The sequence below is a fragment of the Macrotis lagotis genome, chromosome 1 (assembly GCF_037893015.1).
Source record: "Macrotis lagotis isolate mMagLag1 chromosome 1, bilby.v1.9.chrom.fasta, whole genome shotgun sequence".
Classification (NCBI taxonomy): Eukaryota; Metazoa; Chordata; class Mammalia; order Peramelemorphia; family Peramelidae; genus Macrotis; species Macrotis lagotis.
The window spans coordinates 844721813-844739440 of record NC_133658.1 but is presented as its reverse complement, the minus strand read 5'-3'; the positions used below and the strand labels follow the sequence as shown (position 1 = coordinate 844739440).

The window sequence follows — 17628 nt, the reverse complement described above, 5'->3', positions numbered from 1 at the left end:
CCTTTAATTAATTGACATCAATTAGTTTTTACAAAGTTATATTCACTTGACAGATATTATAAGAATAGAAATACACAGATTTCTCCCCAACAACTGGAGACATGCTCTCTTCTGTATCACAATGCCACATGAGGAAAGTGGGATCAGTCCATTACCCCTCTATCTGAAAATAAATAGAATGTTCATCATGAATCCTCTAGAATTGGGTTGTTCATTGTTTCCATCAGAGTTCCTAAGTATTTCTAAATCCTTTTTCTTTACAATATTGTTTTTATTATATAAATTTTTCTCTTGGCTCTACCTCTTGATTTTGCATTACGTTTATGTTTTACCAGATTTCCCTGAAACCATCACTTTGTCATTTCTTAACTCAATATTAATTCATTACATTCATAAACCCTAACTTGTTTAGAATTTTCTCAATTGATGGAAACTCCCTCAATTTCTATTCTTTACGACCAAAAAAAAGAGCTACTATTGATGCTTTTCTACTTAAGAGTCCTTTTCCTCTTTCTTGGATTTCTTTGAGAAATAGACTTTGTAATAGCACTGCTGAGTCAAAGCAAAGGCACATTTTAATAACTTTTTGAGTTCAGTTCCAAATTGTTTTTCAGTGTAACTGGACCTGTTTACTCTACCACCAGATTTGCATTAATGTAGCTACTTTCCAACATCTCTTCCAGTGTCTGTCATTTTCTTCATATGAAATTTTTCAACTCTGATTTAATATGAAATAGTACCTCACAGTTGTTTTAATTTGCATTTCTCCAATTATGTAAAATTTAAAGCATTTTCTCATATGACATTTGATAGGTTGAATTTCTTCCCACCCCCCCAAAGTGACCATTCTTAATCTTTGACCATTTTCAATCAGGAAATGACTTCTATTCTTATAATTTTAAATATATTCCATATGTATTTTACAAATGAGACCTTGATCAGAGAAATTTACTGCAAAGTTTTTTTCCCTAATTTTATGCTTCTCTTTTCATTCTAGTTGAACTAGTTTTGCACAAACTTTTAAAATTCTATTTAATCAAAATCATCCATTTTTACCATTAATGAATCTTGCAATCTCTTGACCAGTTATGCATTTTCATCAAGCCAAAAATTGAAGTGTTTTTTTTCCCATAATTCCTTTAGGATGTCACCATTTATACCTAGATTGTGTCTCGATTTGGAGTTAGTATACAGTGTGAGAATTTGATGTAAATTTAGTTTTTGCCATTCTACTTTTCAGCTTTCTCAATAGTTTTTGTTCAGTAGTGAGTATTTTTCCAATAGCTTAGATCTTAAAAACTATGTTACACTACATTCATTTCTTTTTCTATATTGAATACCTAATGCATGCCACTGATTAACTAATCTATTTCTTATCCCCATACTAAACAGTATTTTTCAATTTTCTCATTTTGCTATTCTTTTATTGAAATTTTATTTTATTTTTCCAATTACATGAAATGAGAGTTTTAAAACATTAATGCACTTGCACATTTATGAGTTCTACATTTTTGTACAACTTTGTCTTCCCTCCACCCCTCCTCATTCTTGTAAATAGTCTGATAAAAGTTGTATATGTAAATTCTTATGTAATATAATTTACATGATTAGTCATGTTGTGAAAGAGAAATTAGAACCAAGGGGAAAGGAAAAAAAACCATGATAAAGAAAGGAAAAATATTTTTTAAAAGTGTTGAAAAGTGAATATAGTATGCTTTGCTCTGCATTCAGACTCCATAATTCTTTTTCCCTGTCATTGTCCACAGCAGGTCTGACTCAGGGCTGTGCATCCATCAAACTTAATCACCTTACAGTTTTTTGTTAATGTTTCACCAAACAGTTTTAATGATTATGATTTTCTAGTATACTTTGAGATCTAGTCCCATTTGTTGTCACTTTTAAAAGTTAATTTTCCTGATATTCCTGACCTTTGATTCAGTAAGATGAATCATTTTTTGCCTAGTTCTGTGAAGTAATCCGTTGGTATCTTGATTGATATGAGAGTTCCTAGTTTTCTTTATTAACCTAACATCTTTTATTTACTTTTTTCCAATGTTGTTCATCTGACAACTTTGCCAAATGCAATCTATTAACATTATCCCTTTAGGATCCTGATGAGAGGTCAGCTACATCTCCCCTTCAGGGTTTGGAATATTTTTTTAATAATGTTATTTTCAAGCCCTCATTGTAGTGTTCTTCTCCTCACTCCTACTTTTAGCTTCCAGTGATAAACAGACCCGTTGCTTTTAATCAGTTCACATTGATTACTTTTTACAAAGGGACTTTATGGTTATAGATAGAAAAGGAAAGTCAACTCAATAGATGAAGACACACTTTGCACTAAACCACTTTGCTACATGGTAATTGAAGGATGATACTTGACAGTGGTAGCAAGGATAATCAAAATATACTCAAGAGCAGTTAACAGAGTCAATATTCCTAAATGCAAAAACTTAAAGAAAAATAAAAATCAATCTCAGGTCATAGAAGAACTCATAAAGATTTTAAAAATCAAATAAGAGAAGTAGAAGAAAAATTGAGAAGAGTGTTGAGAATTAAGATTTTCATATTCATCAACATGATATATAGATATGGATATATATGCTTATATATAATGAATTTAATAACAATAATGTCATTTCTAGAGATCCTTTTAACCAGGTATACTCTGGACTGGGAATCAGAAAGAACAAAACTACTGGAGTAATTCATTAAGCCTGTAAAACCTGCATTCTTTCCCTGATCTATTCTTGTTTGTGTTAAATGAAGTGGATCAGAAAATTGTATATCTTGTTCTGTAGCCAAGCAGAATAATGGGGTTACTCCATGATTAAATAATCAACTTAGCCATTCCCACAGGATTGAAGAACAACTGTGTTGTCCTACTGGGATGGACAAGGCTCCCAAAACTTGCTGGAATTGTTGTATTATCCTATAATAGTTGACTTGTCCTAAGAAAATTGAGTAAAACTCCAACACTTATTATTCTGTGATCCACCTTCCCCCTTCCCTTTGCCTTGATGATTTTGTATGTAATCTCTACTTCCACTTTATTTGCAAATTCATTACTTGCAATGAAAGCAATTAATTAAACCCTCCACTTGATTACTGTCGCTCTGTTTCTCGCTTGCTCTTCTTTATCTAGCTTAGAAACTGGCTCAGTAAAATTCTGTTTACAAGAGAAAAATTATGAAAATCATCATTAGAAAAAGCATGGGGAAAAGTGACAACAGCTTGGTAAAGGAGGCCAGAAAAACCCAGAGCAGACCAAAGGGTAAAAAAGACACAAAAATTCCCTGAAAAGAAGAAGTCCTTCAAAATTAGAATTGGCCCTCCTCCTGCCTCCGTGGCCGCCGCTGCGCTCTCCTAGCGCGCTGACGTCCAGGGCCCCCGGAGGAGGCGGCCGAGGCCCCCAGAGCCCCGAGCGCGGACCCGGCCAAGCCGCCCGCCCCGTGTGGCATGTGAGGTGAAAGGCAGACGCCCGCCCGTGCCCTCTCCCTTCTCCTCCCCGGAGCCGGTGAGCGCGGAGAGAGCACCACCATGTCGGCGCTGGCGGCCAAAGTCAGTAAAAAGGATCTCAACTCCAACCACGACGGGGCCGATGAGACCTCAGAAAAAGAGCAACAGGAAGCAATTGAACATATTGATGAAGTACAGAATGAAATAGACAGACTGAATGAACAAGCCAGTGAGGAAATTTTGAAAGTAGAACAGAAATATAACAAACTCCGCCAACCCTTCTTCCAGAAGATGTCAGAATTGATCGCCAAAATACCAAACTTCTGGGTAACAACATTTGTTAACCACCTGAAAGTATCTGCACTGCTTGGGGAGGAGGATGAAGAGGCACTGCATTATTTGACCAGAGTTGAAGTGACACAGTTCGAAGATATTAAATCAGGTTACAGAATAGATTTTTATTTTGATGAAAACCCTTACTTCGAAAATAAAGTTCTCTCCAAAGAGTTTCATCTTAATGAAAGTGGAGATCCATCTTCAAAGTCAACTGAAATCAAATGGAAATCTGGGAAGGACTTGACGAAACGTTCAAGTCAGACACAGAATAAAGCCAGCCAGAAGAGGCAGCATGAAGAACCAGAAAGCTTTTACACTTGGTTCACTGACCATTCTGATGCAGGTGCAGATGAATTAGGAGAGGTTATCAAAGATGATATCTGGCCGAATCCATTGCAGTACTATTTGGTTCCTGATATGGATGATGAAGAAGGGGAAGGAGAAGAAGATGATGATGATGATGATGAAGAAGAAGGCTTGGAGGACATTGATGAAGAAGGTGATGAAGGTGAAGAAGATGAAGATGATGATGAGGGCGGAGAAGAGGATGAAGGAGAAAATGACTAATAGAACACTGATGGATTCCAAACCTTCTTTTACCTTTTTAATTTTCTTCAGTCCCTGGGAGCAAGTTTTGCGGCCTTTTTTATTTTTATTTTTTTTCTCTTGTGCGCATTCACCTTGTTCTCTTGAGGTCTCTTTCTCTCCTCTTTACACCATGGTTCACAACTTTTTTTGGGTGGGGGGGAAATACCTTGAGCAGAATACAGTGGGAAAAGAATCTCTACCAGTTTCTGTTCCAAGTTAATATCTTTATCCTTTCCTATCTCAAAACAAACTGTTTATGGAATAAACACACACTGTGTTCTGTGGGAAAAAAGAAACCTTCTGCTCCCTTCACACTGCTGGAAGCTGAAGGGTGCTAGGCCCCTGTGTAGTAGTGCATAGAATTCTAGCTTTTTTCCTTCTTTCTCTGTATATTGGGCTCAGATATTACACTGTGTCTCTATGTGAATGTGGACAGTTAGCATTTACCAACATGTACCTGTCTACTTTCTCTTGTTTAAAAAAATGAAAAAAAAAACCATGGGGTTATAGCAGGTCAGCAAGGGTGGGTTTGAGATGTTTGGGTGGGTTAAGTGGGCACTTTGACAACATGGCTTCTTCTCCTTTGGCATGTTTAATTGTGATGTTTAACAGACATCCTTGCAGTTTAAGATGACAGTTTTAAAAATAAAATTCTCTCCTAATGATGACTTTGAGCCCTGCCACTCAATGGAGAATCAGCAGAACCTGTAGGATCTTATTTGTAATTGACATTCTCTATTGTAATTTTGTTCATTTATTTTTAAATTTTCTTTTTTGTTTCACTGGAAAGGAAGATGCTCAGTTTTAAATGTAAAAATGTACAAGTTGCTTTGTTACAATAAAACTAAATGTGTACAAAAAAAATAGAATTGGCCCACTATAAAAAGTGATACAAAAATTCTTTGTACCTCTCACTAAAGAGGTATACTTTAACTCACTAAAGAGTTACAAAAACTCCCTAAAGAAAAAAATTCATAAAAGGTAGAAACTGACAAGTAGAAGTTAATTATTTTCCAAGACATCAAGAAATAATTAAACAAAATCAAAAGAATGAAAAAATAAGAAAAATATGTGAAATATCTTATTGGACAAAAAAACTGGGATGGAAAATAGATGCAGGAGAGATCAATTAAAAATTATTGGATTACCTGGAAGTTATGATTCAAAAAAGAGCCATCCCAAAAAATTCTTAAGGAAAACTACAATATTCCAGGACTAGAGAGTAAAATTGAAAGGTTCTATCAATCACTTCCTAAAAGATATCCCAAAATGAAATGTCAGGGATATTGTAGCAAATTTCAGCACTCCAAGATCTAGGAGAAAATACTATTAGCAGGGGATACAGCCAAAATGGTGGAATGAAGGCAGGAAATCCCAGAAGCTCTCCTCAAGAGTGCTCCAAATGCCTTAAAATCATGACTTTAACCAAATTCTAGAGTGGCAGAATCCACAGGAAAACTGAGTGAAACAATTTTCTGGTCCAAGACAACTTGGAAGATCCATGGGAAGGGTCTGTTCCATCAGGGGTGGAAAGGACAGCAGCATAGCTAAGGCTGTGCTGCCCTCCAGCCTTCCAGGAATAGCCCATAGGGCACCTGGGTCCCTGGGGATGCTTGGGTCCATAACAGCCATGTTGTTTCCAGACTTCTCAGCCCAGGGATTGCCAACGACAACTTGGAAGGTCAGCAGGAATAATCTATCAGACAGAGCCCATGCAGGCTACCATGTAGGCCTCAGTACAACCATGCCTGGAAACCAGATGCAGGCCTCTGGAACTAACCATCAGCTGCTTGCAGAGCTCTCAACCCATGGACAGTAAGGGGTTAGAGGGAGACTGTAGAGGTCTCTCTCCACTATTCCTGGGGCAGGACTCTGTTTCATTGGCCATACTCAGATCTAGTCTGGGGACCCATAATGCCTTAGAGGAGCAAGGACCCTCCTCACAGTTCCATGGCACAGGGCCTGCTTCTGGTCATCCACAGACCAGAGCACAAGCCAAGAGAGCAGTCAGAGTCTCTCATAAGACCTTGAAGGAAGTGAGGTCCCAGGGTTGGTTGTCCCTAATAAAAAATAAATTCTCAAAAGCTTAGGAAAGAGCCTCCTCCACCCTAGAAGCAGAGCCTCACCTTGACAAAGAGTTAAAAATTAGGTCATAGGTTGGGGAAATAAGGAAGCAACAGAAGAAAAAGAATCTGACCATAAACAATTACATTGGTCCCATGGATGATCAAAATACACACTCAGAATATGACAAAAGACAAAGCTTCTGTATTCAAGGCCTCCAAGAAAAATAAGAATTGGGCTCAGACTATGAAAGAGCTCAAAAAAATTTGAAAATAAAGTAAGGGAGGTAGAGGTAAAATTGGGAAGAAAAATGAGAGTGATGCAGGAAAATCATGAAAACCAAGTCAGTCGCTTGGTGAAGGACATCAAAAAATACCGAAGAAAACATCATCTTAAAAACCAGTTTAGGTCAAATGGAAAAAAGAAGTCCAAAAAGTCAATGAGGAGAAGAACACCTTAAAAAGCAGAATTGTCCAGATGGAAAAGGAGATACAAAAGCTTTCTAAAGAAAATAATTCCTTAAAATGTAGAATGGAGCTCAGAGAATTTGACTACTTTGTGAAAACTCAATAAACAATAAAACAAAACTAAAAGAAAGAAAAAGCAGAAGTAAATGTGAACTGTTTCATTTGAAAAACAACTTACTTGGAAAACAGATCTAGAAAGATAATATAAAAATTATTGGACTAAATGAAAGTCAAACCAGGAAAAGAGTGTAAACTTCCTTTTTTTTCAAGAAATTCTCCAGGAAAATTGCTTTTATGTCCTAGAAGGAAAAGGTAAAATAGAAATTGAGGCAATTCACCAATCACCTCCTGAAAGAGACCCCAAACTAAAAACCCACAGGATTGTTGTAGTCAAAGAGAAAATATTACAAGTAATCAAAAGAAACAATTAAAATATCATGGAATTACAATCTGGTTTACACAGGATTTAGCAGTATCTACATTAAGGCTCATAGAGCTTAGAATATGATATTCTGGAAGGCCAAAAGAGCTTGGATTACAAGTGAGAATCAATTACCGAGAAAAATTGAACTCTCTCTTTCAGGGGAAAAGATGGACATTCAGTAAAAATAAGGAACTTTCAAATTTTACTGTTGAAACAAAATTTGATCTTTAAGTACAAGACTCAGGTGAAGCATAGAGAAGAAGAATGGGAAGGGCAAATTATTAGGCATTTAATGATGTTGAACTGTGTATATTCCTGCATGGGAAGATGATACTGATAACTCATACAAACCTCATTTCTTATAACAGTTAGAATGAGCATATATAGACAAGGCACAGCAAGGAGCTCAATATAATGGTATAATACATTACTAAGATGGAGTTAAGGGTGAGAATGGATTGTACTGGGAGAAAGGAAAAGCAAAGGTAGAATGGGTTAAGTTATTTCATGTAAAAGAGACAAGAAAATGTTTTTGCAATGGAGTAGAAGGAGTGACAGTCAGGGTAAATGAGTGAGCCTTCATTCTCATTGGAAGTGACTTAATTGGGTATGGAAATCAATCTTACAAGGAAAGGAAAGTGATGGGAGAAAGGGGACAAGGGGAGGGAAGCTGGGGTATAGGTGATAGAAGAGAGGGAAGAATCTGGGAGAGGGTAGTCAGATACAACACACTTTGAGGAGGGACAGGACGAACAAGAGAGAGAATGGAATAAATGAGGGTGAGGAGGGATAGAATGGAGGAAAATACAGCTAACAACAGCAACTGTAGGAAGAAAAATAATGAAGCAACTTTCTGATGGACTTATGATAAAGACTGGGATCCATCCCAGAGAAAGAGCTGATGGTACCATAAACAGACTGAAGTATACTTTTTTTCCTCTCACCTTAGATTCCTTGAGGTTTTTCCTATCATTTTCAGGGGAAGTGTGACTATGTTTACTTTTGTAACAAGACAATTGTAATGTGAAAATAAATTAATTAATTAAATGAGGGGGAAAAAACAGAAAATATTGTTAACAGACAAAAAGAAACAATTCAAATGTTGTGTAAACAGTCATGATAATACAAGATTTAGTATTTTCTTTTTTTGTAGTAGTATTTTCTACATTAAGGGATCAAAGTACTTGGAATATGATATTCTGAAGGATAAAAGAGTTAGAATTAAAACCATGAATCACCTACCCAACAAGACTGAGTAAATTGAGGGGAAAATTAACATTTATTGAAATAGAGACTTAAAAGCATTCCTGATGAAAAGATCAGAGCTGAATAGTAGATTTGACTTTCAAATCCAAGTTTCAAAAGAATAGAAAGGTAAACAGGAAAGAGGAATCGTAAGGGCTTCAACCTGATTTAATTATTCACATTCCAACATGGGAAATTCATATTTTAAACTCCTAAGATGTTTCCCATTTTCAGGACATTTGGAAGGAGTAAACAGACAGAAAGCAGAGTTGTGAATTGAATGTGATGGTATGTTTATCTAAACAAATAAAATCAAAGTAAGTGATGAGAAAAAAGACCACACTGGAAGAAGGGAAAAGTAGAATAGAATAAATTATCTGACATAAAAGAGATCTGAATGAGATTTGACAGTGGAGAAGAAAATGTGGGAAACATTAAAGAAAGCATATAAACCTTACTCTCATCAGAATTATAGACACCCTCAGCTGGGTGTAGAAATCAATCTTATAGTAACAGCTAGTTTGCAAAATGAATAGAGCACTGACCCTGGAATCAAAAGTATATAAATTCAAATCCATCTTCAAACATTTGATACTTACTAGCTGTGTGACCCTGACAGGTCACTTAATCTCAACCGCCTCAAGGAAAAAAAAAAGAAAGAACCTATCTTACCTACAAGAAAATAAAAAGGGAAGAGAACAAGAAAAGTGGTGGTTTGGGGAGACTTGGATTGAGAAAAGGAAGAACACTTTGTGGGGAGGGGAACATCATTAGCAAAAAACTTTTTCAGAATATACAGGGTTAAAGGAGAATGAAAGAAAAATAAATGGGGAGAAATAGGAAGGAAGGATACTGAGCTTCTCTAATAAAGACTTAATTTATCAAAAATATAGAAAACTGAGTCATATTTCTGAGAATAAGAGCCATTCCTCAATTAATAAGTGGCTCAAGGATATGAACAGTTTCTAAAGTAAACAATGCTGTCTATAGTCATATGAAAAAAATGCTCTAAACAACTACTGATGAGAGAAAGGCAAATTAAAATAGCTCTGAGCTCCTACTTCACACATGTCAGATTGCCTAACATGACAGAAAAGGGAAATGACTAATTCTAAAGGACATGTGGGAAAATTAAAATATTCATATAAAACTGATTTTGTATTTACTTGGAAAACTGTTCATATCATTGGACTATTTATCAACTGAAGAACTTTTTTAATTTTAACATGTTACATTCTCATAGTTCCTTTTTTACTTTGAAATTTTGATTTTTTTATACCACTCCAATTGTCTTTTTTAAAATTTAACTATTGAACTGTTTAGTAAGAAAAATAGAGAGTAGGTGTATTTATTCATTTTGACTTTTATCATTATACAATGTCTTTTTTTTTTTTCAATTTTTTCTAAATTGAATTCTACTTTATCAGAAACCATTATAGTCCCTTCCTGCTTTTTATATTTGCATTTGAAACAGAACATTTAACATTACCATTTTAGTGTCAATTTAAATAGTTCATCTTATTTGAGATGTGTTTCTTGTAAGCAGCCTATGTTGGGCTTTACTTCTGATCCTTTCTTTAACTCTTGCTCCTTTAATGTAAGAATTCGGACCACTCAAATCTACTGTTCTAACAAATTAGTTTTGTGACATTTCCCAATCATTATTCTTTTTCAATGACTGAATATAGGGGCATTTGTCTAAATATTCCATAAACATTTTCATTTTTTGAAAAATAAGATATGAGCTCTCATCGATACGAGAACTTTGGTGAGGAAATCTGACCAAAGACAATTGGCACCTACTTTGCAAGTTCACACAGTTAGTATAGAATAGTGGCAAGATCTTTTTGATTCTAAGGGTTAGATCTGCTTCACATCAAATACTTTTTACTATTAAAATATAAGGAAGAAAGCCCCATTCTCTGTCTTTAACCTTTGTATGTCCTCTGTGTGTGTGTGTGTGTGTGTGTGTGTGTGTGTGTGTGTGTGTTAAGAATTAATTAGGCAGCCAAGTCAGCAAGCTTTAATTAAATGCCTATTATGTGTCTAACTGAAGATACTTTGGAGTCCTTCTAATCTAAGGGGGCCTAACCTTTTTTATATCATGTCATGGTAGAGGGGATTGGTGATGGGGACAGAGGTAGAAAAATGTGAAATACATAAACTTGCAAATGAATTGATGTTGAAAATTCCCTTTGTATATCATTGAAAAAATAAAAAATTCAATTTAAAATATTGCTTCATTTTAATGTACTTTATATCTATTTCTATTAATTATAATAGGTATCTTGTTCCAAACACTATTCTACTTGGTTGTTACTGGCTTTAAAATGTTACATATCTTAATCAAATACCTGTAATCATAATGGAGCAGCACATCTAAAGCATATTGCTTTTAGTGTATTACTTATCATTGTCACCTTGGGTTCCTCCATACCCTGTTGGAAATGGTCTTTTCTGTTGTGTATTGTTTATAAATTTTTCTAGACAAGTATGGTTCACCCCCCACACACAGAAACAGAGTGAAAATCAACAAACAATTTTCTCACCCAAGACTGCCTCAGAGCTGGGGCAATGAAATAAGATAAGTCTGTATACTTTTTATTCCACAGTGTACACAACAAGTCAGGAAGTACAAGGTCACAACTGAAAATTAGTCAACTAGAATTTGTTGAAACCCTGCTATATGCAAAGCATTAGGCTAAGGTTGAAAACCACAGCAACAGGGGCACCAGCAGTAGAATAGTAACAGGTTTCTGATGGGCTCTTTGGGAGATCCACACATCCACTAGTATGGGAAAGCTGGATGGACCTGGCAATGAACCAAACTACTGGGAAGATGAGAAGGAGGCTATACCAACTCAAGTAGTGACTGAGGCTGAGGAGGTGAGACAGGAATTCCCCAGTGTGCAGATTATTGTCTTTATTCTCTCACTTTTATTTCCTGGTATTCGTTCTTCATTCAGAGTAGAGAGGGACTGTAGTCACCAACCTTTACCTGGAAATTAATCAGTTTCACATCATCTTCTACACATAGTCATCTATCAAGGTTTATCCTTCATTTTGAAAACCAATCAATGGCAGCACAGGTCACAGGTGAGGTCTTGACTTGAAGATGAATTGAATTTAAGTGAGACAGAGTTGTACAAAGTCATTTGCCTCTCCCTTTCCAGAGTCATAAATGTCCTAAGAAATGGCTTAGGATACAATGGATGACCTTGGTATCTTCTGTCTCTGACCATACCCTAAGCAAATCATAGAGTCTGCTTCATCCACCTTGATGGCCCTTGGAACAAATTGTTCACATTCATCCATTGTGCTGGGACAAATCTTCACAATTTGCTTCAGTTTCCTAATTAATGAGTATTTTCTCTTTTAAAGGTCTGTGCAACTGCAAAAAAGTATTACTATAAATAATTTGATAATAAGTAGGACACCGAATATATTTTTATCTTTGCCTGTCTTGTGCTAAATACTTAGTAATAAGTTCTCTGAACCAGAGAATATGAAGAGAGATGTTTCATTTTTCATCATAATTCCAAATTGTTTTCCAGAATAGTTAGATCATTTCAAAACTCTATGCACAGTGTCTTAGTTTTCCTCTTTTCACAGAGCTTTTAACATTGAATTTTCCCATCTTTTATTATCTTTGTTGGTTTGTTTTGTTGCAGGTAAAATATAAGAGTTGCTGGAAGTTAGGTGACACAGTGGTTACAGCACCAGACCTATAGATAGAACCTGAGTTCAAATCCAGCCTCAAACATTTAATGATTCACAAGCTGTGTGAACTTGGGCAAGTCACTTAAACCCATTGCCTTAAATAAATAAAAAAAAAAAACAAGAGTTGCTCTGATTAGCATTTTGCTTATTTTTAAGTATAGATTTTTTAGGATTTCCCCCCACAAAATCACCTTAGATTCCAGCCTTGTATATTACCTCCTCTCCCTTTAGGGAATCCATTCTTTTAAGAAAAGGTTTTCTTTTTGCAAGGCAATGGGGTTAAGTAAGTTGCCCAAGGTCACACAGTTAGATAATTAAGAGCTCTATCCACTGATCCACCTAGCTGCCCCAGTAAGAAAGGTTTATAAGAAAAAGAGGAAAGAAAAAATTCAAAATAATTTATGAACATATTGAAAATATCTGAAATTATATACTTGTGGATCACTGCCCATCCCCCATTAACATAGGGGTAGATGTATATCATATCTTTTTGTTAGACCCTTATAATTTTGCTATATTCTTTTTTAAAGACATTTTATTTATTTTGAGTTTCACAATTTTCCCCCATTCTTGCTTTCCTCCTCCACCCCCACACAGAAGGCATTCTGTTAATGCTTACATTGGATCCATGTTATATACATTGCTCTCAGTTGAATGCGATGACAGAGAAATCATATCCTTAAGGAAGAAATATAAAGTATGAGATGTAAAATTACATTATAATATTGTGCTTTTTTTTCTAATTTGACAGTAATAGTCTTTAGTCTTTATTAAAAGTCCATAATTCTTTATCTGGATATAGATGGTATTTTCCATTGCAGATAGCTCAAAATTGTCCCTGGTTGTTGTACTGAAAGGATAAGCAACTACATCAGGGTTGATCATCATCCCCAGGTTGCTGTTAGGGTGTACAATGTTTTTCTGGTTCTTATCTCGCTCAGCATCAGTTCGTGCAATTCTCCCCGGGCTTCCCTGAATTCCCATCCCTCCTGGTTCTTATAGAACAATAGTGTTTCATGACATACATGTACTACAGTTTTTTAAACCATTCCACACCTGAAGGACATTCACTTAATCTATAATTTTTTTTTGCCACCACAAAGAGGGCTGCTATAAATATTCTTGTACAAGTGTTGTTTATACCCTTTTTTTATCATCTCTTCAGGGTATAGACCCAGTAGTGGTATTGCTGGGTGAAGGGGTATGCACATTTTTGCTTCCCATTGGGCATAATCCCAAATTGCTCTCCAGAAAGGATGAATGAGTTCACAGCTCCACCAACAATGTATTAGTGTCCCTGATTTCCTGCATCCCTTCCAACATCAATCATTGTCCTTTCTGGTCATATTGGCCAGTCTGAGAAGTGTGAGGTGGTATCTCAGAGATGCTTTAATTTTCATTTCTCTAATAAGTAATGATTTGGAGCAATTTTTCCTATGACTATGGATTGCTTTCATTTCCTCAGCTGTAAATTGCCTTTGCATATCCTTTGACCATTTGTCAATTGGGGAATACCTTGTTTGTTTTTGTTTTAAATTTGACTCAGTTCTCTGTATATTTTAGAAATGAGTCCTTTGTCAGAAATATTAGTTGCAAAATTTGCTCCCCAATTTATGACATTTCTTTTGATCTTGGTTACAGTGGTTTTGTCTGTGAAAAAGCTTTTTAATTTAATATAGTCAATTTAATATAGTTCGTTTAGAATGATTGTTCCCTATCTCCTCCTTGGTCATAAACTATTTCCCTTTCCATAGATCTGACAAGTAAACTACTCCTTGATCTTCTAGTTTGCTTATAATATTGTTTTTTTATGTCTAAATCCTGTATCGATTTTGATCTTTTCTTGGTATAGGGTGTGAGGTGTTGGTCTAATCTAAGTTTCTTCATACTAACTTCCAATTTTACCAACAGGTTTTATCAAAGAGAGTTTTTATCCCAATAGCTGGACTTTGGGTTTATCAAACAGCATTCTGCTATTGCACCTAGTCCATTCCACTGATCCACAACTCTATTTCATAGCCAATAGCAGAAAGTTTTGAGGACTGATGCTTTATAATATAATTTTAGATCTGGTAAGGCTAAGCCACCATCTTTTACTTTTTTACATTGAATTCCTGGAAATTCTTGATTTTTTATATCTCCATATAAATTTACTTAAAACTTTTTCTAACTAATTAAAGTAATTTTTTGGAATTTTGATTGGTAGGGCGCTAAACAAGTAGTTTGGTTTTGGTAGAATTGTCATTGCTATTATATTAGTTCGACCTATCCGTAAACAGTTGATGTTTGCCCAGGCATTTAAATATGATTTTATTCACATGAGAACAGTTAAGTAATTGTTTTTCAAAAAGTTCTTGAATGTGTTTTGGCAGGTAGACTCCCAGGTATTTTATTTTGTCTGAGGTTACTTTGAATGGGATTTCTCTTTCTAGCTCTTTCTGCTGTATCTTGGTAGTCAAATATAGAAATGTTGAGGATTTATGAGGGTTTACTTTATATCCTGCTACTTTGGTAAAGTTATTGATTATTTCCAGTAGTTTTTTGTGTTTTTTTAATTTTTAAAATTGTTTTTACTTTAATATTTATTCTCATTTTGTACAAATAATATTTTTTATACATTAATAAAATATTCTTGTTTAAGAGTAAACGAAATACCCCCTCCTCCCCATAAATATAGACTCGCTTAAGCGATAAAGTAAAGGGGAGAGAAAAAAATTAAATTAAAAAATAGTAATAATTGTAGGTATGGCCAGGTTGCACAATGGATGGAGCACCAGCCCTGGAGCCATGAGACCCCGAGCCAGTAGGTTTTTGGATGATTTCTTGGGACTCTCTTGGTATACCATCATGTCATCTGCAAAGAGTGAGAGTTTTGGCTCCTCCTTCCCTATTCTAATTCCTTCAGTTTCTTATTCTCCTCTTATTGCTGAGGCTAACATTACTAAAATTATACTGAATGGGCATTCTTGTTTCACCCCGATCTTATTGGGAATGCCTCTAGCCTATCTCCATTGCATATAATGGTTGTTGATAGTTTCATATAGATACTGTTCGTTATTCTAAGGAACAAACCATTTATTCCTACACTCTCTGGTCTTTTTATTAGGAATGGGTGCTGTATTTTATCAAAATCTTTTAAAGCATCTATTGATATGATCATATGACTTCTGATAGGTATGTTATTGTTATAATTAATTATACTACCAATTTTCCTAACAGTGAACCAACCCTGCATAACTGGGATAAATCCTACTTGATCATAACGTATTATCCTAGTGATAATTTGTTGTAATCATTTTGCTAAGATTTTATCTAAGATATTTGCATCTATATTCATCAGGAAGATAGGTCTAAAATTTTCTTTCTCTGTTTTAACTCTTTCTGGTTTAGGTATCAGCACCATATTGGTGTCATAGAAAGAGTTAGGCAGAGTTCCATCTTCACCTATTTTTCCAAAGAGTTTATATAGAATTGGAACCAATTGTTCCTTAAATGTTTGATAGAATTCACTTGTGAATCCCATGCCCTGGAGGATTTTTTCTTAGGGAATTCAGTAGTGGCTTGTTGAATTTCTTTTTCTGAGATAGGCTTATTCAAGTTTTTAATTTCCTCTTCCTTTAATCTGGGCAACTTATATTTCTGTAAATATTCATCCATTTCACTAAGATTGTCAAATTTTTTGGCATAAAGTTGGGCAAAATAATTCTGAATTATTAATTTAATTTCCTCCTCATATGTGGTAAGTTCACATTTTTCATTTATAATGCTAGCAATTTGGCTTTCTTCTTTCTTTTTTCTGATCAAATTGATCAAAGGTCTATCAATTTTATTGGTTTTTTCATAAAACTAGTTCTTGGTTTTATTTATTAGTTCAATAGTTTTCTTGCTTTTGATTTTATTAATTTCTCCTTTAATTTTCAGAAGTTCTAATTTGGTATTTAATTGGGGGTTTTTACTTTGTTCTTTCTCTAATTTTTTTAGTTGCATATTTAGTTCATTGATTTCTTCTTTCTCTAATTTATTCATGTAAGCATTTAAAGATATATTATATACCCTGAGGGCTGCCTCAAGTGTATCCCATAGGTTTTGGTATATTGTACCTTTATTGTCATTATCTAGGATGAAATAATTGATTCTTTCTATAATTTGTTGCTTGATCACTCATTCTTTAAAATGAGGTTATTTAGTTTCCAATTTGTTCTGGGTCTATATCTCCCTGGCCCAGTATTGCATATGATTTTTACTGAATTATTATCTGAGAAAGATGTATTCACTATTTCTGCCTTTCTGTTGATCATTAGGTTTTTATGTCCTAGTTCATGGTCAATTTTGGTATAAGTGCCATGTACTGCAGGAAAAAAAAAGTATATTCCTTTCTATCCCCATTCACTTATCTCCATAGGTCTATCATATCTAGGTTTTCTAACAATCTATTTACCTCCTTAACTTCCTTCTTGTTTATTTTATGATTCGATTTATCTAATTCTGAGAGTGGGAGGTTGAGGTCTTCCACTAGTATAGTTTTGCTGACTATGTCTTTCTGTAGCTCTTTCAACTTCTCTAAGAATTGGTATGCTGCCCCATGGGGTGTGCATGTATTTAGTATTGAAATTACTTTATTGTCTATGGTACCTTTTAGAAGGATATAATTTCCTTCCTTATCTCTTTTAACTCTATTTTTGTAGCTGCTTTTTCTGAAATAAGGATTGCTACTTCTGCTTTTTTCACTTCAGCTGAAGCAAAATATATTTTGCTCCAACCTTTTACCTTTACTCTATATGTATCTCTCTCCTTCAAATGAGTTTCTTGTAAGCAGCATTTTGTAGGATTCTGGTTTTAAATCCACTCTGCTATTCACTTACATTTTAAGGGAGAGTTCAACACAATCACATTCAGAGTTATAATTACTAACTCTTTATTGCCCTCCATGCTATTTTCCTTCTGTTTGCATTTTTCCCCCTTTTCCCCCCTTTGTTCATATTCTCCGGTGTTTCGTTTCTGAATCCCACCATCTTCTGTGCCTTTGCCCTCTTAAATTGACTCCCTCCCCCTTTTTTCCCCTTTCCCTTTTTTCCCCCCTTCTTCCCTCCCTTCTTTAGTTTCCCTTTTTCTCCCCCTCCCCATCCCCCCTCCCCTTTCCCCCTTTTAATGCTTGAAAGGTATGATAAAATTCTTAACTTAACTGAGTGTGTCAAACTTAACTTTTTGAGAAGAGTCAGGTGATTCTTACCTCCTTCCTTCCTCCCCTCAATTACAATAGGTCTTTTGTACCTCTTGATGTAATGAGATTTGCCTATTCAGTCTCCCTCCAACCTCCCTTCTCCT

General features: G+C 35.1%; 1 protein-coding gene across 1 annotated transcript; it reads left to right on the top strand.

The window, feature by feature from the left end:
• Positions 1-3430: 3430 nt before the first annotated feature.
• Positions 3431-4494, top strand: LOC141490731 (protein SET-like). The gene has a single exon (XM_074190938.1). It carries the CDS (start codon positions 3541-3543, stop codon positions 4360-4362), a length of 822 nt encoding a protein of 273 aa, XP_074047039.1. The 5' UTR covers positions 3431-3540; the 3' UTR covers positions 4363-4494.
• The last annotated feature ends 13134 nt before the right edge of the window (positions 4495-17628 follow it).

Excerpts from the sequence above, each read along its gene's own strand:
- LOC141490731 (XM_074190938.1), top strand. The coding sequence starts at position 3,541 with ATGTCGGCGCTGGCGGCCAAAGTCAGTAAAAAGGATCTCAACTCCAAC.